Genomic DNA, 25,381 nt, shown 5'->3' on the forward strand with positions numbered 1-25,381 from the left:
TTACCACTTCAAGCTGAAATTATCAAGTCATCCATTCACCGTTACCTGAATTAAATATATCCTTGACTTTTCATAACTTCTCTAATTTTTTTCCTGGAGATTGGCATTATACAGGGGCAAATAAACCAATCCAATGTTGTTAATGATACTACTGGCATATATTTGCACATGCTTTACATTTTTCACTTTCACAAATGCTGGATACAAAAAAAAAAAAAAAATCCAGTGAAGCAGAGAAGGGAGAATGACTAATCCTATGTCACAAGTGAGAAAACTTACATTCAAAGAAGTCAAGTGACTTGGCATATAGATAGGTGGCAGGGCTAAGACTATAATGTAAATACCATCTCTTAGTCTGGTACTTGTATCGATCAAAATGGGCTGGGTAATGCTGTAGTGACAAACAATCCCCAGGTCCAGAGGCTCAAAACAACAAAGATGCATTTCTTGCTCATAATACATGTCCATCACTAGACATCTATGGGTTCTCTAGTTCTCTCACTCTGAAACTCAGGGTACTGTACCATCCATTGTCTGTAAGGTTGCCTGTCACTGGGACACAAGGAAAGAAAATTATATCAAATCACACACTTGCTCTTAAAGCTGCTGGACAGACACTTTTGCTCACGATCCATCAGCCGAAACAAGACTCTTAGGCAATTCTGACATAGACTACAATATGGGTGAAACTTGAGGACATTAAGCTATATAAAATAAGCTAATCATAAAATGATAAATAGTATATGATTCCACTTATATGAGATACCTAATCAGAATCATAGAGACAGAAAGGAGAATGTGGTTGCCAGGGGCGAGGAGGAGAGAGAATAAGGAATATTTGCTTAATGGGCATAGAGTTTCAGTTTTGCAAGATGAAAGAGTTCTGAAGAGGGATGTAAACAGGCAAAGCTATGAGCAAGGGAACCAAATCAGAAATATTTTGTGAATGTCACTGATTATAACAGTGCCAGAAGGGCCTTTCAATGAGGTCATCAAGTTCAAAGAGCAGCTCTATGGGTGATATATTACAGTTCCTACATCAGGAAGAAATTCACTTCATGTCTGGGTATGGCTCCTCTTGAATCAAAAAAATCTATGAACTAAAAAGGCAAGTCATTTGTTCCCCAAACATCCAATACACACAGGTAAAATGTGCTCATGGTAACATCAATAACTATTCCCTGGGAAAAAATGGGAGACACAGCAGTTACTGATGTGTAGCAGGTGGGAAATCCCAGTAGGCAGATATTGTAAGGATCCTTTATCCCAAGAGGAGAGAAATGTTCCTTGATTAGACCTGGAAGGGGCTTTCCAGTCCATTTATTCTCCATGAGTCTCTGTTCTAACCTTTAAAAAATTCTCTTTCCATTTTCCTTTTTGGACACATTCAAAGTGAACATCAGGGAATATGACCTTGTTGTGACACTGAGCAGCTTTTCCTGGTGGCTACATTTACAGAAGGAGAAAGAGATAATACGGTGAGTTTTTCTGAAAATCAAATATGTGCAATTTAAGACTGCTTTTTATTCTGTAATTATTTACTTCTTCTATTTTTGCTGTTCAAATATCCTTACTTGTGGACTTCAATATCAGCAGCATGGTGAATTTTGTGAATAATATTTTGTTTCCTGAAACCATTAAACATAAATTTGCAGGAACCATAAGTTTTGCATAAAACATAATTTTTATAGCACTGCTGAGATCTCCAGAAAGAAAAATCTCTAAGGGACTAAAATCAGAATAATAGTAACCAACCAAACAAAAAACCCAGAGTTGAAACCAGAGCTGTAAGCTATATGTGCACACATGTGTATGTACACACACACACACACAAAGGGTTTTGCTCTATCAGTGGCAAGTAGAAGGACCTGTACCTGAGATCCTTATAGAAAGCCTAAGAATCTGGCCGAACTGGTCTCAGGTCCCTAGAGCCTTTTGGCTCCCAGAAGAAGCAAAGACAAATCCTCTCTGGAAGAAAGTCAAGGTTAGCCAAATTTGAACATAAACTTCAGTTCCGGAATGACAGAATACAGAGAACAGAGGAGAGGCCATTTTTGAAGAGTTAGTGCTTTAATGAAGAACATAAATCAAAGTGTACAGGTTGACTATGTATATTTATTGAGATAAAGAAATCAACATTAGAAACATTTCCTTCAAATTGAGGAAGAAAACAAAAATGCCCTATATCACCACTTCAACATTATAATGGCCGCCTGCCTTAGCCACTGCAGTTAAGTCAGGTAAAAAGAATAACAAGAATTAGAAAAGAAAGAAACAAAATTGTTATGATTCACACTTAGTCATCTACATAGAATACCTGCCCAAACCCACAATTTATTGGGAATAATAAGGGAATTTAGCATGCTGCCTGCCTGCACGCTCAGTCCCATCATTTGTGTCTGTCTCTTTTGTGACCTCATGGACTACAGCCTGCCAGGCTCTTCTGTCCATGGGAGTCTCCAGGCAAGAATACTGAAATGAGTTGCCATGCCCTTGAGATCTTCCCAACCCAGGGATTGAACTCACCTCTCCTACATACTCCTGTATCACAGGTGGTTTAATTACCCATTAAACCACCAGACAAGCCCTTTAGCATGGTTGCTGCTGCTGCTGCTGCTAAGTCGCTTCAGTCATGTCCGACTCTGTGCAACCCCATAGATAGTAGCCCACCAGGCTCCCCCATCCCTGGGATTCTCCAGGCAAGAACACTGGAGTGGGTTGCCATTTCCTTCTCCAATGCATGGAAGTGAAAAGTGAAAGGGAAGTTGCTCAGTCGTGTCCGACTCTTAGCGACCCCATGGACTGCAGCCTACCAGGCTCCTCCGCCCATGGGATTTTCCAGGCAAGGGTACTGGAGTGGGGTGCCATTGCCTTTAGCATGGTAGCTGGATATAAAACCAACAGATGAAAATCAGTTTTATTTCTATACACTAATCACAAATAGAACACATATCTTTAAAGCTTTATTTCCAATATTGAGATATAGGAATCCAAAAATGGAACAAAAGATATGGAAGGCTTATGTAGAAAAAACTGTAAAACTTCAGTGAAAGAATCATTAAAGAAGATCTAAATTTGCAGCATATGTGATGTTCATAGATAGGAATGCCAATATCCTAAATATATCATTTGCTTCTAAATTCAGTGCAATTCTAATAAAAATTCCAACAGGCTTTTTTATTTTGTCAGAACTTAAAAAGCTGATTAAAAATGTTAAGTGAGAGAGCAGTATCTTGGCCACTTTCGAAAAGGAGAAAACAATGGTGAATATTCATAAGGAGAACCATTAAAGAACCAAAGTGGGAAGAAAAGGGTTTAGCCTAACTGATGGCATTAATGTACGTAAAGAAAAAAAGTTACCTAAGAAGGAGCTGGGTCCATTCTGGAAACTAGAGGTCCATATGAGAGGCCATGTTGGGGTGGCTGCAAAGTGGAAGGAGAAGAATCAGAAATATTTGAGGGGCTGAGTCTGCAGGTGTATGTCCTCTGTTAAACATAGACGTGTTTGGGTACTGTAGCGTGATGCTATTAGATATCCAAATCAGAATTTTTTCAAACATTTTTGTGTAAAACACCTAAAAAATTTTTATCCCTTACATATATTTTAAGGTGGCATCTGTTATGTTTTAGCATATATCTAAATAGTTACAAAGGATGCAATTGCTGATGTATTGAAAAATTACAATTTAAAATTAAAACATTATATTTAGTGTGTCCAATGGAACCCCAAATGCCAAAGACTCAGCCGCCATTCAAATACATGAACAATTTCATCTGCAAATTTTAGTGTTCCTCTTCCTACTTGAACTTGTATTTTTATTCCACTTCCTCCACAAAATTTTGTGCTTGTATAAAATATTTTTATGCTTAAGAGGTCTTTATTGCTCATCCTATCATGTTTCTCTGCAACAAACATACACATGTTAATTGCAATTTTAGATTTCATTGTCAAGAGTTTTCCTTTGGGTTGCATTATTAAAATTATTAGTAGTACATAGCTGATAAAAACAAAATAAGTTGATCACAGATTATGATGAATCAGTATTATACATCAAAAGTAAAATTTTCCTGGAAATGAAACTCATGATGAGATGGATGAGCCTTTTCTTCCCTCCAGCTAGTTTATGTATCCATGGGTGAATATTAAATAATGCTAGAATGAGACAGCTTTTAATATCAAGTCTACATCTGGCTTTCATTTTTATGAATGTAAGCCCTAAGCCTGTGGTTCATTGCTTACAGCAACATCAACACCAATAAATTTAATTGTCCCTTTGGCTCCCAGATGGTTTTTATACCCTGGGGCATGCAATAGGAATGGGTGAATGTGATGCCCTTTTGTCAAGTGGGAAAAGGTGGCTGTGAAAACGGGACCTACGTGAGGCCTAGAGAGCAGGCAGGTTGTTATGTAGATCAATTTTAGGATGGAGAACATAAGTTGAAGATCATGATGATGATTCCTTTAAAAGTGCCCATGCATTTATAAACCTTGAAAAGTCTTTGTGTGCTATAGTTTGAGGATCATTGATTAAAATCTTAAAACCAATTCCTCCGGCTGATTGCTCGCTTGGTATGGAACCCTCTGATTTTAATGCCATTTGAATATCCTAAGGCCTCTGTGTAATATGCAGGTCCTATTAACAGTAATAACTCAAATTGCACTTAATTTCATCCCCACCTACTGACAAAACCTCTCATCCTTTGCAAATTCCACCCCCTCCTCTCACCCAAGCTTTTAAAGATGGCTCTTAAGTGTTCACAGATAAATCCACATGGCCAGATGGCCAGTTCTCGTCTCTCACTGGGCACAGTCACCAATGTATTACAGCTGTACTTCTAACTTTCACATAGTATAATATGTACTGGAAATGAATTAAATGTAAATCTAATTTTGTAAGCCAAAAAAATGTATTATTATTTTGGTAAGTATCTTTTAAAATACCATACATTATCACCATTATTTAACTTATACAAGAATACTGTAAATATTGTAGAAATATTTCTTATTATGAAATGTTTGAGACACATAAAAGAATATTTAGGTAAGTTACCTACCAGGTAAACATTAAAATGTGAACCCATCACCTAGCTTAAGAACTAAAGCATTACCATTACTAAAGTGTGTTCTGTTTCCATCCCATTGCCTCTCTCCCAGGGAGTGGTACAGTCCTGAGCTTTGTTTTTAGCACTCTCTTCTTTTATAATATAAACTTCTACATATGTATGTATTCCTAAACATTGTACTGTTTAGATTCTCTTAGTCTTATAGAAATTATATATTTTATGTACTCTTTAACTTGCTTGCTTCGTTCAGTATTTCTAAGATTAAACCATGACAGTACACGTATCTATGGTTTATTCATTTTTATTGATATATAATATTTCATTGGGTAAATCACCACAATTATTTTACCCATTCTCCTGAAATGAACTTTTGGCTTGCCTTAATATTTTTGTGATTGCAAGCAATACTGCTGGTACACAATTGCAAAAATTTATCTCAGGATGTACAGGCCTAAGAGTGGAACTGTTGGGTATTTACACTTTCAACTTTACAAGATAGCTCTGAATTTTTTTTCCAAAGTAATTTAACAAGTTTACATCCCCTCTATCAGTATATAGTATCTTCTTGATTTGTATCTTCACCAATCCTTAGTATTATCAAACTTATTATCTACCAGTCTAGTGACCATAAAATAGTACCTCCATGTACAGATTAAAACTAATGATAAAGTTGAGCAACTTTTTACACATTTTGTCATTTGGATTTACTGTCCTGTAATACGTGCCTACCATAACTTTGATCATTTTCCAGTTGGACTTTTCTGATCTGCAGGAATTCTCTCTATATAACCTAGGTATTATTTTTCAGTGGTGAATGATATATTTTGACTATATCCAACCCCATTCATATAAGCTTTTCTCATTCAGTTCTCAGTGTTCCTTGGGTCGCTCGTAGGTCTGGTGTTTTCTTCCTGCCTAACAATCCCTCATGTTTGTGTTGGATAATCAGTTTACAAAGCACTCTCACAAATCTTACCTCATTTGAGTACCTCAACAACTTTTAAAAGACAAGCTGGGTATTATTATATTTGTTTTATAGATAAGGACACTGAGTAGCTTGCCCAAGGTCATAGGGCTCATAAGTCCTCAGACTCTGTGCATATTCTTCTTATGATTATATGATGCTTCAGCTGTTTGTAGATTACGGCTTATTCATTTCAGCAAATGTTGCACCTCTGCTTAGCATCTTTACTTCGGTTCCTTCTTTTTTATGTATATAATTCAAAATACAGCTCTAGTCTGTGAGGTTCATTCTAAGTTCATTACCTTTAAGCTAACAGATGAGTAAAGGAAGCACCAAGACAATGTTTTTTAATAGGATTAAAAAAAAAAAAGAATGTTCAGGAGGATATTAGAAACCACAAGTTACCTGTTCTGGGGCAAATCACATTTTTTTTAAATGGGTCTATTATGTAAGAGTTGAGTTCAAATTTACTATTTTTCTTTCTCTTGGCCTTTTAGAGAGTTAACAAAAGGAGTATGGTTAATAAAGAGAAGAAAAATATACTTTAATATTTATTAGTATTATCTAAATTGGCTGTCCCATTTATGCCAAACTGATTTTCTATTAATTATTAAGTATTTGTTATATTAGCTATAACTGATACTTATATTAAATGTTGAACTTACAATGGGAAGTGACATTGATAGGACAGTAATTCCATCACTCAACCTCCGGTTGAAGTTCCTATGCCTGGGCAGTTCGGTGAGACTCTACCTACTGTGGGAACCCAAGTAGGGTAGGCTGTTATCTATCAAATGAGAGACTGCCCCCCCCACCCAAGTGTTACCTCTCAAACATCTCAGATGGCGAAAGGTAGTACTTCTTACTTTCTGGGAGTTTTAAAATTCATTCATTCATTCACCCTCAAGCTGACCAAACTACTTCATGTGATATCTTTAATTTTTTGGTGGTTTTCATGGATTTTTCAATTTTCATGTACATTGCATACACCAGAGAAAACTATGTTTGATGAAATTAGCAGCAATACCAAAGGACCTGAGTATAACTAAGGAAATAGCATTCCTACTCTGAGCTATTTTAATCACTGTATAATAGTTGTATCTTGAGCACTTCCTGAACACATCCCTTGATGAATAATAAAGAGACAGAACCTCATTGTATCTTCTCCAAAAAGAATAGTTTTAACAGCAACTGTCTGTTCTACAGATAATTACTAAATATGACCTTTCCTAGGTCTCTTTTTTTCTAGTATATCTCTAATTATGTACCTAGTATTTACTCATCAAATGTTCCTACCTCAGTGTCCAATTTAAATTGGTTGGCTTGCTATTTTATTTTTGATCAGTGGCATTTTGGCCACTTTAATAAGGGTATTGAGCATCACTGTTAGTACTAGGGTTTTTATTTTTCTTGGCTTTTTCTTTTTTGGCACATGTGAATTTTGTTTTGTCAGAGACTTTTCTTGGTCTCTGATGATGGGTTTAAAATTAATGGAACATCTGGTTTTGGTGTGGGGATGAGCAAGGATTATGTTATGACTGATGTATATTGGTTACTATATATATATATATTTGATATTTGCAAGGGGAAGACTACAAGGAATGAGTTTTATGCAATAAATTTAAATTTGTTACAGGTTTTCATGTTCAGGGTAAACAATTTTTCAACTTTGGGTGAAAATACTTACAACAGTTTAAGGTGACTGTATTTTACCTTAGGACAACTGTTGCATGCTAATTTGTGTGTGTGTGTAAACACTTCAAAACTGAGTTAAAAGATGCACATTTAAAATTGGTTGTGTGTCTAATGTGCTCCAGATTCAGTAAATAAGCAATTATTTAAAAGACAAACCAAAACAAAAAACACTTGGTTGGCTTGGTCCTGTTTCCCTGAAGTGATGGTTTCTCTAAGTATTTTGATTGAGAGCTGTGTGTGATATATGAAAAAGAATATATGGCTGATATGAGCATCCAATATTTTTGGGTTAGGTACTATACTAGGCTCATGAGGCTCACTTTGAGTAGGGGATAATTATACCACAAAGTGGTAAGTATAAGAGAGAGGTGTGCACTCAGAGAAGGGTACCTAATGACTCTGGAATGCAGATCTGTATTTGGATAAAATGAGTTGAACTCTGTATCAGTAGCTTTGAGCTCTACGTATTTTATGGTTTTGTGTAAGGATGTAGGTCATCATCCCTAATGACTCATACATTCCTAATGTAAGAGAAGGGCCATTCCTAGATGGGCAGCTTCTAGAATCACTGGTCCAGGGCCTCACAGAGGCAAATTACCCTTATGAGAGAAAGGGCATCCTTTATATTTTCACAAGATCATCTTCAGATTAACTGGTTTAAAAAAGCCTTGTGGATGTGACCACATAATTTAATATCCAGTCTAACTGGAGAAGGAAATGGCAACCCACTCCAGTATTCTTGCCTGGAGAATCCCATGGACAGAGGAGCCTGGTGGGCTACAGTCCACGGGGTCGCAGAGTCGGACAGGACTAAGCGACTTCACTTTCACTTTCTAACTAGAACAAGACAAGATCTGTGGAATATTGATTGGGACAACAGACTCAAATAAGGACTGTCTCAGGCAAACAAAAAATGTTGAATGTTTCATTTTACTTATGGAATGAAAAGTGCCACAGGCCTTTAAGAGGTGAGGGTGGGAGGGTTGTTTTGATAGATTCTTCCCTTAGGAGAAAAAACATGTTAGAAGCCAAAGAAGCTTCTGTTGCTTTTTCAAGAGGACAGGACGAGAACGGGACGACAAAGCATGAGATGGTTGGATGGTATCACCAACTCAATGGACATGAGTTTGGGTGAATCCAGGAGTTGGTGATGGACAGGGAGGCCTGGCGTGCTGTGGTTCATGGGGTTGCAAAGAGTCAGACACGACTGAGCGACTGAACTGAACTGAACTGAGCAAGTGGCTTAACTTCTTAGAATTTTGGCCTATAAGTAGAAGTAGTAGTATTTATCTGTTAAGGTTTCATGAATATTAAATAAGTTGATATATATATAATGTGTAGTAGTTTAATCCTCTCCTTTTTAGTACTGAGTGGTCAAGCCAAAAGAAAAGAAGGGAGCTCTTCTTTTGGTATGGTTAAAAAACTCCATTGTATTATAGACAGCTTAGAACTCAGAGTCCACTGTATGAATTCACTTTAACAAGGTCACTTGATGTGTGTGTATACCTATATTTTCCCTGTTATCAGCTATATAGGCTTGTCTTTAACAATTATTAGAAGATGAATAAAATACCCAGACATTTCATAGTGATTGATGTCCAGTTTATGAATTGTTTCATACATAGACCATTTAATTAATAAATTATTATGCAAACTTAAAAAAAAAAGAGGACAGTGGGGTTTTAAAGAACTTACAAAGGCCTGAAATCTTTGGGACTTCAATTTTGACTTTTAAAGATTCCATGTTTTGGCATTATAATTAATTCCCAATAATTAATTTCCCAATATAATTAAAAGGGTCTTTCTATTGGTCTTTAGGGACAGCAAGGAAATGGCAACCCACTCCAGTGTTCTTGCCTGGAGAATCCCAGGGATGGGAGCCTGGTGGGCTGCCCTCTATGAGGTCACACAGAGTCGGACACGACTGACGTGACTTAGGCAGCAGCAGCAGCAGGGACAGCAAAGAAATGAGAGTCTGGGGAAATAATACCTCATTCTGTTGTCACTTTGTATGTTGGTGGAGAAAAGAGTAATGAAAAGGTTTTTTTCCAAGAAAGAACAGACTACTTAGCAGCGGGGAGGGGCATCTGGAATTACAAAGAGACGTTGGGGACAAAAGAAAAAGCCTTGTGAAATGCCTGACACGACGTTTCACCAGCCTGATTAATAAGGCCGTGGCTTCTAAGTGACCTCGGGTGACAATCTGCGTTGTGTGAGAGAGTGATCGCTGAGGGCAGTGTCACTTGGTTTTCTGGAATTGAGGTTGAGTCCAGGGACTGCAGCGCCGGGTCAGCTGACCCCGAGAGCTCTGGCGGGCCTTGGGTGAGATGCAGGCCGAAGGCTCCGCACGCAAAAGGCTGGCCTCGAAAACCACAAGCCTAAACAGGGCTTCCGGTCAGGTGTGTTGAGTGGGCTATGCTTTCCCCACGACCCCGCCCACTCCTGTCCCAGGCCCGCCCACACCGCAACCTCTCCCTTAAGTGGGCCAGCTGCTCCCTACTTCCCAGCCGGCGCCGGGAACTCGGGTCTCGGCAAACTCGAGACACGGGCTGCACGGGGTGCCCTCTGCGCGTGCGCACGCCGGCTCTCAGCCCTCTCGCCCCCTCCCCTGCGCTGGGACTTGGTACGGCCGGGGCGGCGGTTGGCGTCCTCCGCGGCTCAGCCAGGGGCGGGCTTTTCAAACCTTACCTTCGGAGTCGTGCCGGCGGCCCTAGCTGTGGCGCTGGAGATGGAGGGGCACGTCCTGAGGGGACACGAGCTCCGCGCGGCGGGGCTTGCGGCCCAGCAGGTGAGTGAGGGAGGGGCCCGGCTTCAGGTCCTCAAGCGGTGGTTCTGTCTGGACGACGGGAAACGCCCCAGTCCGCGTCTCAGTTCAGCCGAGGCCAGAAACAAAAGGAAAAAGTAGGCGACTGCACTTTGGGGGCCCTAGTGGACCTTGGAGATCTCCCTATTCCCACCTCCCCACCCCCGCCCCCAGTTTCTTAGGAAGGAAGCTGGCCTGGAAGGGGGAAGCGAGTCTGGGGCGCACCTGCCCCTCACCCCTCCTCCCAGGATTGGGACCTTGTCTTTTTGCAAGTGTGGCTGACTCGGGGGACTGGGAGTCCCAGGATTTTCCGGAAGCCCACCCGAGGCCAGTGGAGAACAGTTTGCTTGTTACTAGATTTGATGTAAAGCACAATTACTGTAGATGCTGTGTCTACAGGCTGTATAAACTTGATGGGGCGGGATGGAGAAGCAAACTGGAACATCCGAACTTGAGAAACAGTTGGTCTGCTAGTGGATTCTTCTATTATTTCTTGGCATTTATTAAAAGATTATATTTTCCACTCTCAACCTTTAAAGAATACTTAAAAGATGGGGCTTGAAAGAAAACTCTGCCTTTGAACGGGATATCCACTTCCAATTTAATCTCCAGTTTTACCTATTTCTGAAGTAGATTAAACCATATGAAATTCCCAGTTTTGTAGATGAGAATTGGTAGAATATTAGCAATTTCGTATGGTCCATCCTATTATCTTTGCTTAGAAACCTATTTTCTTTTCTGGAAATCTTAGAATCCTCAACAGATACAAAGTTACTAGGAAGTCTTCATAATGGTATGAAAACTAAAGCATGACGTTTAGTCTTTCTGCAGAGCGTTTAGTCTTTCTGCAGAGAGTGCAGTAACTTTATCAGTAATTTATACTGTTTTATGGCAGCATTTTAAAAAATTTCTAACATTTCGATGCACAGTGTTTCTTTTTCTATCTTGTTGTGTACCTTTTTTTAAAAAAACAAAACTGTAAATGGTATCCAGCTGGGCCACTCAATGCTTAAAAGCCAATAAAGAGGGAAGGTTGGTGGGAAAGAAAGTTTACTTCATTTTGGAGGCCAACAAAGAGTGGGGGAGGGCAGTTGTTATTTAGTCCCTCAGTCCTTCCACTCTTTTGTGACACGAAGGACTGTAGCCCACCAGGCTTCTCCATCCGGGGGATCTTCCTGACCCAGGGATCAAACCTGTGTCTCCTGCAATGGAAGGCAGATTCTTTACCTCTGAACCAGCAGAGAGGCCCTGGGGGAGGGCGGACTCCTTTCCAAAGGCTGACTTCACCCCAGTGACAAGTGGCCAAGAGCTTTTATAGGCAGAGGGAGGGGGCTGCATGCAGAAATACCACAGTCAGCTTTGACAGTCATCTTAAAATTGTCATGGGTAGTTTGACCAGTGGCATCTTGATTGTTTTCAGTATAGTTAAGCTTCACTTCCAGGGTAGGTTTGTTCCCATTTCTTTGAGACCAGTTCTTGGAGTTATGGCAGCTTCTGTGATGGCTACTGTCTGGTCTTGTATTAACAGTTAGCTTGTTCCTCCTGGTTGGAGTTTCAGTATCCATAAGACAGCTCATGGGATATGGTTTAGAATATTATCTATAGCCCTTGGGAAGGAACTAAATGGCATTGACTTTCCTTACTGACTAAATTATTGATATTATTGTTTTGTCCTGTTTTCAAGCTTTTCTTTGCTTCTGTATTTTCTTACTTCTCTGATTAAACTTATTGTTAGGCTAAAGATGTTTCACAGGCCAAAAGGTAAGCTGAGGACGTGGCGGGCAGGGACCTTAAGGGTCCTGCTCTGTTTCACTTCTATTGTACTAATTATTATTTTTTTTAATTTGATTTCTAGTGAATTGGTGGTACCTTGAGGCTCTTGCATTTATCACATAGGTGTTGGTGGGGCCGATCAGGCGTACTTATTGAGCTGTGTGTAGCAGCGGTATTTTGGAATGGTACAAAAGAGATGAGAATAAGGTCATAAAAGAAGTTTTATGTGGAATGACAAGAAATACTTAAATATACATAAAGGTGAGATTATTTACATGTAGGAAAGTACAATACTTAATGATTTCTTAGGTAGCAACAAATTAAGATAATTGCGTTGTGGAATCCCTTCTGTTTGGATCATGGAGAAAAATTGTAAATAGTAATAGGTTGTAATCTAACAGGAATATTGAGGGTCAGTAAAAAAATTTTATACTTGACTAACACTGAATTTTTGTATTTCCTTTGATGTTAATGAACCTGCCATAAGATACGGATAGGCCCAAAGATTCTGAGTTGGTCACTCACTAGTATAACTTCTCTACTTGAACATTAGAGTTATCTGTCCCTACTCACAGCATAGAATATTGGCTTTGAAGTCCAATTCTGCTTGTTGTGGAACCTTGCATAAGTTAGCTGTCTTTTCTAAGTTGCAGTTTCTGCAGTTGTGAAATGGGAAAATTGCTTATTCTAGAGAGTTGTTGGAATTTGAGAACCTCTTTAAAGTACTTAATGGACTTCCCTGGTGGCTCAGATGGTAAAAGCGTCTGCCTACAATGCAGGAGACCCCAGTTTGATCCCTGGGTCGGGAAGATCCCCCTGGAGAAGGAAATGGCAACCCACTCCAGTACTCTTGCCTGGAAAATCTCATGGACGGACAGAGGAGCCTGGTAGGCTACAGTCCATGGGGTCGTAAAGAGTTGGACACGACTGAGTGACTCCACTTAAAGTACTTAGCAGTACCTAGCACTCATACATGCTTGGAAGATGACTGGTTTTGTTACTACCTTTGTCCCATTTATCTGAATAGTTGGAGCAGCGACCTACCTTTTCCTATAAATGTTTAAGCTTTTGCAGTCTTTATAAAAATTAAAATTCAAGGCATACTTTCTCATTACAGAAAAGTAATCATAGAAACATGAATTTATGAACTCTTTCTCCAGTTCTATTCCCCAGAATGAGAATTGTTAACAATTTCCAGACTTTACTATAAAATACACACAGTTTCTTTTGGAAAGAATATATGTGCCATTTTGCAGTCTTTTTCATTGCAGTCTCTCGGTTAACAAGGTTTAACTATATGCATTAGGTGGGTGGAGGTTCTATCTGGATTCATGCAGTTTTGTTTTTTTACCAGCTGCCAGCTTCGTTTTTTTTTTTTTTTTTTTAAGTCAGTGCTTAATTCCACCGCTCTGGCATTTTCTTTGTTCTTCCATTGTGTGCCATTCTAGCTCTTAAAATTTAGTATATTTCTGTTTTCCTACATTATCTAAATTTTCACATTTAAGTCATCTATTTCCTTCTTAGCCTTGCCCTAGCCCTTTAGTCTTATCAACCTAACTTCAAATCCCTATGAAATAAGGCTTCTGTTTGACTTGATAGCAAGCCCTTATTTAGAGGCATGCTTTTCTCATGTGTCCTCAGTTCAGTCGCTCAGTCGTGTCCGACTCTTTGCGACCCCAGAATCGCAGCACGCCAGGCCTCCCTGTCCATCACCAACTCCCGGAGTTCACTCAGACTCATGTCCATCGAGTCGGTGATGCCATCCAGCCATCTCATCCTGGGTCGTCCCCTTCTCCTCCTGCCCCCAATCCCTCCCAGCATCAGAGTCTTTTCCACTGAGTCAACTCTTCGCATGAGGTGGCCAAAGGACTGGAGTTTCAGCTTTAGCATCATTCCTTCCAAAGAAATCCCAGGGCTGATCTCCTTCAGAATGGACTGGTTGGATCTCCCTGCAGTCCAAGGGACTCTCAAGAGTCTTCTCCAACACCACAGTTCAAAAGCATCAATTCTTCGGTGCTCAGCCTTCTTCACAGTCCAACTCTCACATCCATACATGACCATAGGAAAAACCGTAGCCTTGACTAGATGGACCTTAGTCGGCAAAGTAAGGTCTCTGCTTTTGAATATGCTATCTAGGTTGGTCATAACTTTTCTTCCAAGGAGTAAGCGTCTTTTAACTTCATGGCTGCAGTCACCATCTGCAGTGATTTTGGAGCCCTAAAAAATAAAGTCTGACACTGTTTCCACTGTTTCCCCATCTATTTCCCATGAAGTGATGGGACCAGATACCATGATCTTCGTTTTCTGAATGTTGAGCTTTAGGCCAGCTTTTTCACTCTCCACTTTCACTTTCATCAAGAGGCTTTTTAGTTCCTCTTCACTTTCTGCCATAAGGGCGGTGTCATCTGCATATCTGAGGTTATTGATATTTCTCCCGGCAATCTTGATTCCAGCTTGTGTTTGTTCCAGTCCAGCGTTTCTCATGATGTACTCTGCATATAAGTAAAATAAGCAGGGTGACAATATACAGCCTTGACGTATTCTTTTTCCTATTCGGAACCAGTCTGTTGTTCCATGTCCAGTTCTAACTGCTGCTTCCTGACCTACATACAGATTTCTCAAGAGGCAGGTTCGGTGGTCTGGTATTCCCATCTCTTTCAGAATTTTCCACAGTTTATTGTGATCCACACAGTCAAAGGCTTTGGCATAGTCAATAAAACAGAAATACATGTTTTTCTGGAACTCTCTTGCTTTTTCAATGATCCAGCAGATGTTGGCAATTTGATCTCTGGTTCCTCTGCCTTTTCTAAAACCAGCTTGAATATCAGGAAATTCACGATTCACATATTGCTGAAGTCTGGCTTGGAGAATTTTGAGCATTACTTTACTAGCATATGAGATGAGTGTAATTGTGTGGTGGTTTGAGCATTCTTTGGCATTGCCTTTCTTTGGGATTGGAATGAAAACTGACCTTTTCCAGTCCTGTGGCCACTGCTGAGTTTTCCAAACTTGCTGGCATATTGAGTGCAGCACTGTCACAGCATCATCTTTCAGGATTTGAAACAGCTCAACTGGAATTCCATCACCTCCACTAGCTTTGTTCATAGCGATGCTTTCCAAGGCCCACTTGACTTCACATTCCAGGATGTCAGGCTCTAGATGAGTGATCACACCATCATGATTATCTGGATCGTGAAGATCTTTTTTGTACAGTTTTTCTGTGTATTCTTGCCACCTCTTCTTAATATCTTCTGCTTCTGTTAGGTCCATACCATTTCTGTCCTTTATCGAGCCCATCTTTGCATGAAATGTTCCCTTGGTATCTCTAATTTTCTTGAAGAGATCTCCAATCTTTCCCATTCTGTTCTTTTCCTCTATTTCTTTGCATTGATTGCTGAAGAAGGCTTTCTTATCTCTTCTTGCTATTCTTTGGAATTCTGCATTCAGATGCTTATATCTTTCCTTTTCTCCTTTGCTTTTCACTTCTCTTCTTTTCACAGCTATTTGTAAGGCCTCCCCAGACAGTCATTTGGTTTTTTGCATTTCTTTTCCATGGGGATGGTCTTGATCCCTGTCTCTTGTACAATGTCATGAACCTCATGCCAAAGTTCATCAGGCACTCTATCTATCAGATCTAGGCCCTTAAATCTATTTCTCACTTCCACTGTATAATCATAAGGGATTTGATTGAGGTCATACCTGAATGGTCTAGTGGTTTTCCCTACTTTCTTCAATTTATTAATAAAGAGTTCATGATCTGAGCCATAGTCAGCTCCTGCTCTTGTTTTTGTTGACTGTATAGAGCTTCTCCATCTTTGGCTGCAAAGAATATAATCAGTGTGATTTCAGTGTTGACCATCTGGTGATGTCCATGTGTAGAGTCTTCTCTTGTGTTGTTGGAAGAGGTGTTTGCTATGACCAGTGTATTTTCTTGGCAAAATTCTATTAGTCTTTGCCTTGCTTCATTCCGCATTCCAAGGCCAAATTTGCCTGTTACTCCATGTGTTTCTTGACTTCCTACTTTTGCATTTGAGTCCCCTAAAATGAAAAGGACATCATCTTCAGGTGTTAGTTCTAAGAGGTCTTGTAGGTTTTCATAGAACCGTTCAACTTCAGCTTCTTCAGCGTTACTGGTTGGGGCATAGACTTGGATAACTGTGATATTGAATGGTTTGCCTTGGAGATGAACAGAGATCATTCTGTCGTTTTTGAGATTGCATCCAGGGACTGCATTTCGGACTCTTTTGTTGACCATGATGGCTACTCCATTTCTTCTGAGGGATTCCTGCCCACAGTAGTAGATATAATGATCACCTGAGTTAAATTCACCCATTCCAGTCCATTTTAGTTCGCTGATTCCTAGAATGTCAGTGCCCTAGTCAGTCTTGACTCTACCAATATGATTTTAGTTGCCTACTCTTTCTCTTTGAGGTCAGTAAGCATCTCCATGGAATGCTGACTGTCATTATACAATCACTGTTCTCACTGTGGTTGGCACTAGACATCACTCCTAGCCTTGGAGCACTTTGTACCCCTTTTTAACTAAAATCAAATCCTTTGACTCCATGAAGCTTTTCTTAGAGTAGTTTCCTTGACCAGAGATGTTTTCTCTGTATATAAAGCATAGATGTGTACTGTACATTCTAGTCTGGTAGTGGTGGTTTAGTTGCTAAGTTGTGTCCGACTCTTGTAATCCCATGGGCTATAGCCCACCAGGCTCCCCTGTCCATGGGATTTCCCCAGCAAGGATACTGGAGTGGGTTGACATTTCCTTCTCCAGGGGATCTTGACCCAAAGATCATATAGTATATACTACAGTAAGAGAACTTGCATGGAGAGTGCAAAACTGGTCCTTTTGTTTCTCCATGAATACATTAAAAACAGAAGCTAACACAACATTTTAAATCAACTATACTCCAGAAAAAAAAATACACTTAATTTATCCCACTTGTATAAGCCCTCCAAGATCCACATCCACTCACTGTAGAGTAAGGGAGGTGAGGTCACAGTTTACTATGGATGTCAATTTGGCCGGGTTAGGGATCAGCAAACCGCTTCTGTAAAGGGACACATGTGAATACTTTCAGCTTTGTGGGCCACATAGTCTCTCTTGAAATTATTCAGTTATGCCTTTGTAGCTTGAAAGTAGCCATAGACAATGGAAATGGGCGTGACTGTGCGCCAGTACAACTTTATTTACAAAAACAGGCACTGGGTTAACTATAGTTAGCTGCCCCTGCTCTAAAGGATATGTGTGCTCAGTAACTCAGTTGTAACTCTTGGCGACCCCATGGCCTGTATGTAGTCCCCCAAGCTCCTCTGTCCATGGGATTTTCCAAGTAAGAATACTGAAATGGTTTGCCGTTTCTTTTTCCATGTGATCTTCCTGACCCAGGGATTGAACTTGCGTCTCCTGCATTGGCAGGCCGTTTATCACTGAGCTACTGGGAAGCCTGATCTAAAGGATCAGTTCGGTTCAGTCACTCAGTCATGTCTTACTCTGCGACCCCATGGACTGCAGCATGCCAGACTTCCCTGTCCATCACCCAACTCCCGAAGCTTGGTCAGTCTTGTGTCCATCGAGTTGGTGATGCCATCCAACTATCTCATCCTCTGTCGTCCCCTTCTCCTCCAGCCTTCAATCTTTCCCGGCATCAGGGTCTTTTCCAATGAGTCCGTCCTTTGCATTAGAATTCTAATATCTGCCAGCTGTATCTCATTTCTTTAATGAACTTTTAATCTTACAAATACTGTAAATTTTTTTAAAGCCCTGACTGTACATTTCCTTTCTCCACTCTACTCCAAGCCTCTCCAGTTTTATGAAGTCTTGATCAATAATTGATGAAGAGAGACAATCTTCATTTACAGGATAGAAACCTTAGAAACCAATTCCTTAGTGTTTTTGTGGCCACCTGCTGGTGCCTTAAGGTTTCTGCAGTTTTCTAGATTGCTGGGGAATATCAAGAAGTCCAGTGCTGGTTCTCTACCTGGACTGTGCACTGAATCACCAAAGGAACTTAAAAAAATAACAAAAAATGTGCAGATTCCACTTCCAAAAACCCTGTTTGTTTTTCTTTGCCTGAGGTGATTCTAATGTATAGCCAGCTTTAAGAATGACTGTGCTAGTTCAACTGGCTGCCTCATTCTACTATTTAAAAAGAAAACTTGAATTTAATGGCACCAGATGGTATTTGTTTATATTTGAGTTGTGGGGTAGTTTTTCATCCCAGTTTCAAGTTGCTCTGTAAGTGCGCTCTCCAATACTAACCTGCCTGCCAGAGTTTATTTCTATAGACATGTGGGCCACACAGATAATTCTTATAATTGATAACTAATTACATTAAAAAGGAATTTACTTTGGGACTGACAAGTCATAACAAGATGAGATGGAGCTGTTGAAATTCAGTCATGTGTAAAGAAGGAAAAGTAGCAAATGACTACATTTATATAGTACATCAGTTTTGAGTTATGCTACAAAAGAAGGTTTTTATATAGTGATTATATGATGTAATTACAGAACATAATTAAACAAATCTGTTTCTGCATGTGAATAGTACATTTGATGGATTTGGATAGTCAAATCATCTGCAGTTTTTCTTTTCGAGTAATCTTCATATGCAGAGTACATCATGAGAAACGCTGGGCTGGAAGAAGCACAAGCTGGAATCAAGAATGCCAGGAGAAATATCAATAACCTCAGATATGCAGATGATACCACCCTCATGGCAGAAAGTGAAGAGGAACTAAAAAGCCTCTTGATGAAAGTGGAGAGTGAAAAAGTTGGCTTAAAGTTCAACATTCAGAAAACTAAGATCATGGCATCCAGTCCCATCACTTCATGGCAAATGGATGTGGAAACAGTGTCAGACTTTACTTTTTTGGGCTCCAAAGTCACTGCAGATGGTGATTGCAGCCATGAAATTAAAAGACACTTACTCCTTGGAAGGAAAGTTACGACCAACCTAGATAGCATATTCAAAAGCAGAGGCATTACTTTGCCAACAAAGGTCCGTCTAGTCAAGGCTATGGTTTTCCCTGTGGTCATGTATGGATGTGAGAGTTGGACTGTAAAGAAAGCTGAGCGCCGAAGAATTGATGAATTTGAACTGTGGTGTTGGAGAAGACTCTTGAGAGTCCCTGGACCACAAGGAGATCCAACCAGTCCATTCTAAAGGAAATCAGTCCTGGGTGTTCATTGGAAGGATTGATGCTAAAGCTGAAACTCCAATACTTTGGCCACCTCATGCAAAGATTTGACTCATTGGAAAAGACCTGATGCTGGGAGGGATTGGGGGCAGGAGGAGAAGGGGATGACAGAGGACGAGATGGCTGGATGGCATCACCGACTCGATGGACATGAGTTTGAGTAAACTCTGGGAGATGGTGAGGGATAGGGAGGCCTGGCATGCTACCATTCATGGGGTCACAAAGAGTCGGACACGACTGAGCGACTGAACTGAATCTTGATAGACTATTGCTCTAACTTTTCTGCTTTTTAAAAAAGATTGTCTTTGCAGTATCTGAAACTTTATTAGATTCATTCATATTTTTGATACAGATTTTATTTCATTTAAAAGGTAAATTATAGCATTCTTTTTTTTTAACCACAGAAACCAAGGTGTTCTATTTTTAGAAGTAGACATACTGAAGCATTAACACCTTTGTAGGATAGTAAAAAGTAACAACTTAGCAACCAAACATCAAAATAACAAAGAGTATCTAGTGATTTATAATTTTTTTTAAGTCACTGAATTAAATCATGAGAGTACATATCAATTTATAGAATTTTGATGTTATATCTGAAACTTGCTTTTAGAGCCAGGATGTTATAAGATCATTGTGCAGAATGAAAGAAAGACTTTCAGAACTAAAATAATTTAGTAGTTTCATGGTGACTCTTAAAACTAAAATAAATGTATACAAAACTGTGTTCTAAATCTCTGGTTCAGGAAGCTAAAGCTCCTGACATTTTCTTAGTACGGTGCTTTGACTCTCTTGCTTCTGAGATTTTATTTACATTGCTTACTCTAACAAATAGCCTGTTAACCTCTCTGCTGCTAAACCTTAGTTCCTTTATTCAACATCTCTTCTTTTAGAAAGGTTTTCCTTGGTTAATTCAGTATCATCAGTTAATATCTTGCCATTTCACAGTGCAACTTACATGGAACATACATAGGCTATACTGTTCACCTTGGTTATTATATTTTTGTGTTGTTTTCCTGAGGTTGCCATAACAAGGTACAAAAATTGAATGGCTTAAAACAACAGAAATTTTTTCTGTCATAGTTTTGGTGTCCAGAAGTATCTGCAGGGCCATGTTCCTGCTGAAGGGACTAGAGAAGAATCTGACCTTGCCTTTTACAGCTTCTGATGGTTGCTGGCAATATTGGTGTTCCTTGGCTTGTAGACTCATCACTGCAGTCTTTACCTGCATCTTCACATAGAGTTCTCTGTGTGTCCCTCTGTTTCTCCGTGTGATTTTGCTATGAGGCCAATAGTTATTGGATTTAGGGCCAAAATGAATCTAGTATGACCTCATCTTAACTAATTACATCTGCAAAACTGTCCAGATAAGGTCACATTCTGAGGTTCTGGGAGGACAAGAATGTTTGGGGGACACTATTCAAACTTGTACAATTACAGTAAAAATATATAGTATTTCTCACTTTTGTTTCTGTTCTGTTTTTCTAGTAGATTATAAAGGCTCTCTAATAAAGCAAGAAATTAAGATTTTGCAGAGTATTTAACAATTTTTATACTATCATATATTAAAACTTTATTACTTTCTGGTTATAAAATTATAATACTAGATAGTACATTTTTCATTTTTTAGGAATATAAAGAAATACTGTTCTGTTTTTCTGCCTTTTAAAATGAGTTTTTTCCCTCTCTCTTTTCTAAGAACTGCAGCATTCAAGAAAAAATGGATTTGGAAATTCGAATACGAGAAGGAATATGGAAACTCCTTTCTTTGAGCACTCAAAAAGGCCAGATTTTGCAGGCAGTTAAGAATCTCATGGTGTGCAATGCTCGAATAATGGCTTACACATTGGAGCTGCAGAAGTTAGAAGAGCAGATTGCAAATCAAGCTGGAAAATGGTTAGTGGCATTGTTTACCTATGGTTTTTAATGTACTTAAATATTTACATTAAAAACACTGTGTGATTCAACCTTAAATTTAATCTAAAATGTCAAATCACCAAAGCTTTTAAAAAATATACTGAAGTAGCCTCTAGTATCATAAACATTTTGACAGTAGGGCTTAGAGTAAACTTACTGTTAAGGCAGCAGTTTTTACTGGGCAGTTTTATTGTGTTCATTACTTTAAGATTGTAAAATGAAGTGGTTAAGAAGCAAGGAGTGAGGAAATATTTTAAGAAGATCAAGATTGATACTAGAGTATTAATGTGTACAAAGTAAATTTTAAAAAGCTAATTACTTAAACTGATAAAAAGGTACTGAGAGAAAGGGAAACTTAGGTATAGAAGTTGAAATGAATGGGCAACAAAATTAAAGCTATGAATAGAATTAAAGATATCAATGGGAGGGAACTTAAAAATCAGCAATTCCCTTGGGATAGCTGTTTAATCTGTTTAATTTCTGAAGTAAAGAAAAATTTCTTTTCTACAGTTGACTTAATATTTACATTTTGAAAATTAAGATATATATTAAAAACCTAAAAATACCTTTTATATAATTAGTATTCACAATATGTCAAATAATTTTCACTATTATTTATCCCTGACATTATAAAATGAAGTTATTCCAGTATCTTAATCTAGGAAAATATTTTTCAGATACACATAACACTGGAATAAGTCAGTGCTTCCCAAATGGGCCAAATATATTACTTAGAGTACATGATTATGTGTCATAAGACAGGCAAAGCCAAAGAATGACTGTGGCATATCTTTTTGTAGCATGAATTTTTAAGATAAAGTGTGAGATATTTAGAAATGTGGCTTAGTTTTATATTATGCTACTCACAGGGTTATACATTCCTTCTCCTAGCAATATTTTATCAAGGAGGATTTATAATAATATTTTGTTTAGGAGGATTGTTTAAGTGGAAAAGTTTGAGAAGCACTGGATTTTAAGTATAGGCATGCTCAGTTGTGTCCAACTCTTTGGGACCCTATGGACTGTAGCCTGCCAGGCTCCTCTGTCGATGGGATTTTCCAGGCAAGAATATTGGAGTGGGTTGCCATTTCCTGCTCCACAGGATCTTCCCGACCTAGGGATCCAACCTGCGGCTCTTGCATCTTCTTTACCACTGGGCCACCTGGGAAGCCGGCTTAAGTACAGTGTGGGACTAAACACTCAGTATTTTGTCATCACTCAGTTACATAGAATGTTCCTCTGGGAATCACATCTGCCCTTCATATTTATGTTCTTTAAATATTTATAATGATTTGTGAACTGGCCATTTTATTAATTTGACAGTACAGCTTTCCTGAAGTTGCTGATTCGTAAAAATGTTAAATTGTCTTAATCCCTATTGGATTTATATAAACAGAGATAAGAAAAAATATCTGAAACTCTCACCTGAAAATGTGTACAACTTTCAGTTTTTGTACTTATTATCTTTGATAAAAATAGCTTTGATGGTATATTTCTTTTATATTTCAACATTTATGTTTATCACTCATATAGAAACATTGCATCCGTTAATTATTATTTCTTTAAAAATCTTAATATTCTGTATGAATTATTTTGTTTACAACTTCTTTTTGTTATGTGCACATATAATCTGAGGTCATTGATCAAATGTAACTGAAAATTACAGTACTTTCTTTCTTATTACATAAAAGAACTTAAAGATAAAAAAGAATCCCTTGATAGTTTTTTTTAGTTCCTTCAAGAAAGTTATGTAAATTATGGCATTTGATTATTCAATTCAGTATTTATCAAATATCTACTACTTGTAGAACATTTACTAAATATTGTGCTAGTGTATTCAAATTCAAAGAACAGAATTTGTCAAAATGTGAGTATATTTGTATATTCAGCAGTGAAATACTTTACCTTCAGAGACTCAGCAGTCTGTGCCTTTCTTCGTTTTGGTGGTCTTCAAGGTAGAAAAGTATTCCAGTTTTACTTTACTGCCAGAACTTAAATAGCACTTTAATGAGTCTACTGCCTAACACTAGTCTACCTTCTCTAAAATTTTATGATAAAATGTCAAAAAATTAATAGACTACATCTAGAGTTTTTCAAAGAAGAGTTAAATCACTATAAAAATGATAGTTAAGGAAGGTCTTGGAGAAGGCAATGGCACCTCACTCCAGTACTCTTGCCTGGAAAATCCCATGGACGGAGGGCTGCCGTCTATGGGGTCCCACAGAGTCGGATGAGACTGAAGCAACTTAGCAGCAGCAGCAGCAGCAGCAGCAGCAAGGAAGGTCTAATGAAAGAATTGGATAGATAGAGTTTGGTTTGTTGAGTAGGAGGAAAGCAGGATTCCAAGAAAGAAAAAATCTCAAAAGTTTAGGATGGAAGATGAGCATGAATTATTCAATTGCAGTGAAAAGATGTGTTTGGATGAAGCTGAAGATCAAGCCAAAGTGGGAAAGGATGTGGATAGCAAAGATTCAGGAAAGCTTACAGTGATAGGAGTTTAATTGGTATTTCCTGATAGTCTTTCCAGCTGGCATATTCTGTGCCAGGGCGTTTATAAATACCACATCACAAGCTGAGAAAGGTATAAACTACTTTATTGAAGATTTGGGATAGGGACTTAGAGATATTAAGTAACTGTTTCAAAGAGGACCCAGTGGTGTCTCTCTGTTTGGGATGTAAACCCCAATGACTTAAAAGCCAGACAAAACTTAACCCTCCCCAAAGAAGCCATGTACTCTGTACTACCCCAAGCTACTCTAGTAAGTTATTTGAGGGCTTTATGTTCAATTCATTGTTTGCTTATCTTTTATCATTTTATTTTCAACAAGAAAGAGGTATGATAAAGTGGGTTTTGGGGAAGGTTAACTGGCAGACCATTGAAAAGGATGGTGAGACAAAATAATGAAATAATCAATTTTTAAGGAAAATATTTAAGAACAAAGAGTCAGATATGACTGAGCAACTGAACAACAAATTTAAGAACAGACAGATGAAGTGATCAAATAAGTGACTTTTGATGAGACCCTGGTGGCTCAGATGGTTAAGTGTCTGCCTACAATGTGAGAGACCTGGGTTCAATCCCTGGGTTGGGAAGATCTGGAGAAGGAAATGGCAACCCACTCCAGTATTCCTGCCTGGAGAATCCCATGGATGGAGAAGCCTGATAGGCTACAGTTCATGGGGTCGCAAAGAGTCAGACACGACTGAGTGACTTCACTTTCACTTATAAAAACTAGCACATGAGTTTTGGATTTTTCTGGTAGATATTCTCACAAGGTGCTCTCTACACAGAAACAAGCATTCTGCAAACAGTTTGTTATTTCTTAATTTATTAGGAATTGTCTTGTAAGTAAACAAATAGTCTTGCTTCATTTTACAGTCTGGTTAACTGACGTTTCAAGAAACAGTTAAGCCCTAATGCCCCAAGACCTGCATTCTGTGTAATGACTTAACTTCTGTATATGTGGAATAGTGCTAGTTTGGTACCATTCTTGGGAGAACTGAGAAAAAAGTAGTCATTTTCTGGTTTAGTTCAGGAACCCTACTTGATAAATCAGTGATACAGTCATATCATTTGCTCTTTTTTTAACCACCTGGGAATATTGATAACTGGTTAAATGTTCCCTTACTATAATACTCTAATAATGTAACAGAAGCCTTGTTCTCGTTAACTTCTGGTATATTATCCATTTTTTACATCTAGATATGCAAAAAATGTCTGGTTTCTGTAAAATTCATAGTAGAGTCAGAGTGACTCAGGAAAAAGTGAAGGGACTTACCTGGTTAAGAATCAGCCTGCCTGTACAGGGGATATGGGTTTAATCCCTGGTTTGGGGAGATCCCACATGCTTCAGAACGATGGAGCCCACATGCCACAGCTACTGAGCTTGTGCTCTAGAGCCCGGGAGCCCACGATGCCTGAAGCCTGTGAGCCCCCGAGCCTGTGCTCTGGAGCCCGGGAG

General features: G+C 38.9%; 1 protein-coding gene across 1 annotated transcript in view; it reads left to right on the forward strand.

Annotated features, from left to right (window-relative positions):
- Positions 1-10,211: 10,211 nt before the first annotated feature.
- The window catches only part of RTKN2 (rhotekin 2), a 127,231-nt gene continuing 112,061 nt past the window's right edge, over positions 10,212-25,381 (forward strand). The window contains exons 1-2 of the mRNA XM_040242297.1: positions 10,212-10,511; positions 21,202-21,398. Of these exons, the coding sequence (XP_040098231.1) occupies positions 10,452-10,511; positions 21,202-21,398 (257 nt within the window). The 5' untranslated portion in view covers positions 10,212-10,451. The remainder of the gene's footprint in view (positions 10,512-21,201; positions 21,399-25,381) is intronic.

Source organism: Oryx dammah, unplaced genomic scaffold (genome assembly GCF_014754425.2).
Source record: "Oryx dammah isolate SB20612 unplaced genomic scaffold, SCBI_Odam_1.1 HiC_scaffold_6, whole genome shotgun sequence".
In the NCBI taxonomy this organism is placed as follows: domain Eukaryota; kingdom Metazoa; phylum Chordata; class Mammalia; order Artiodactyla; family Bovidae; genus Oryx; species Oryx dammah.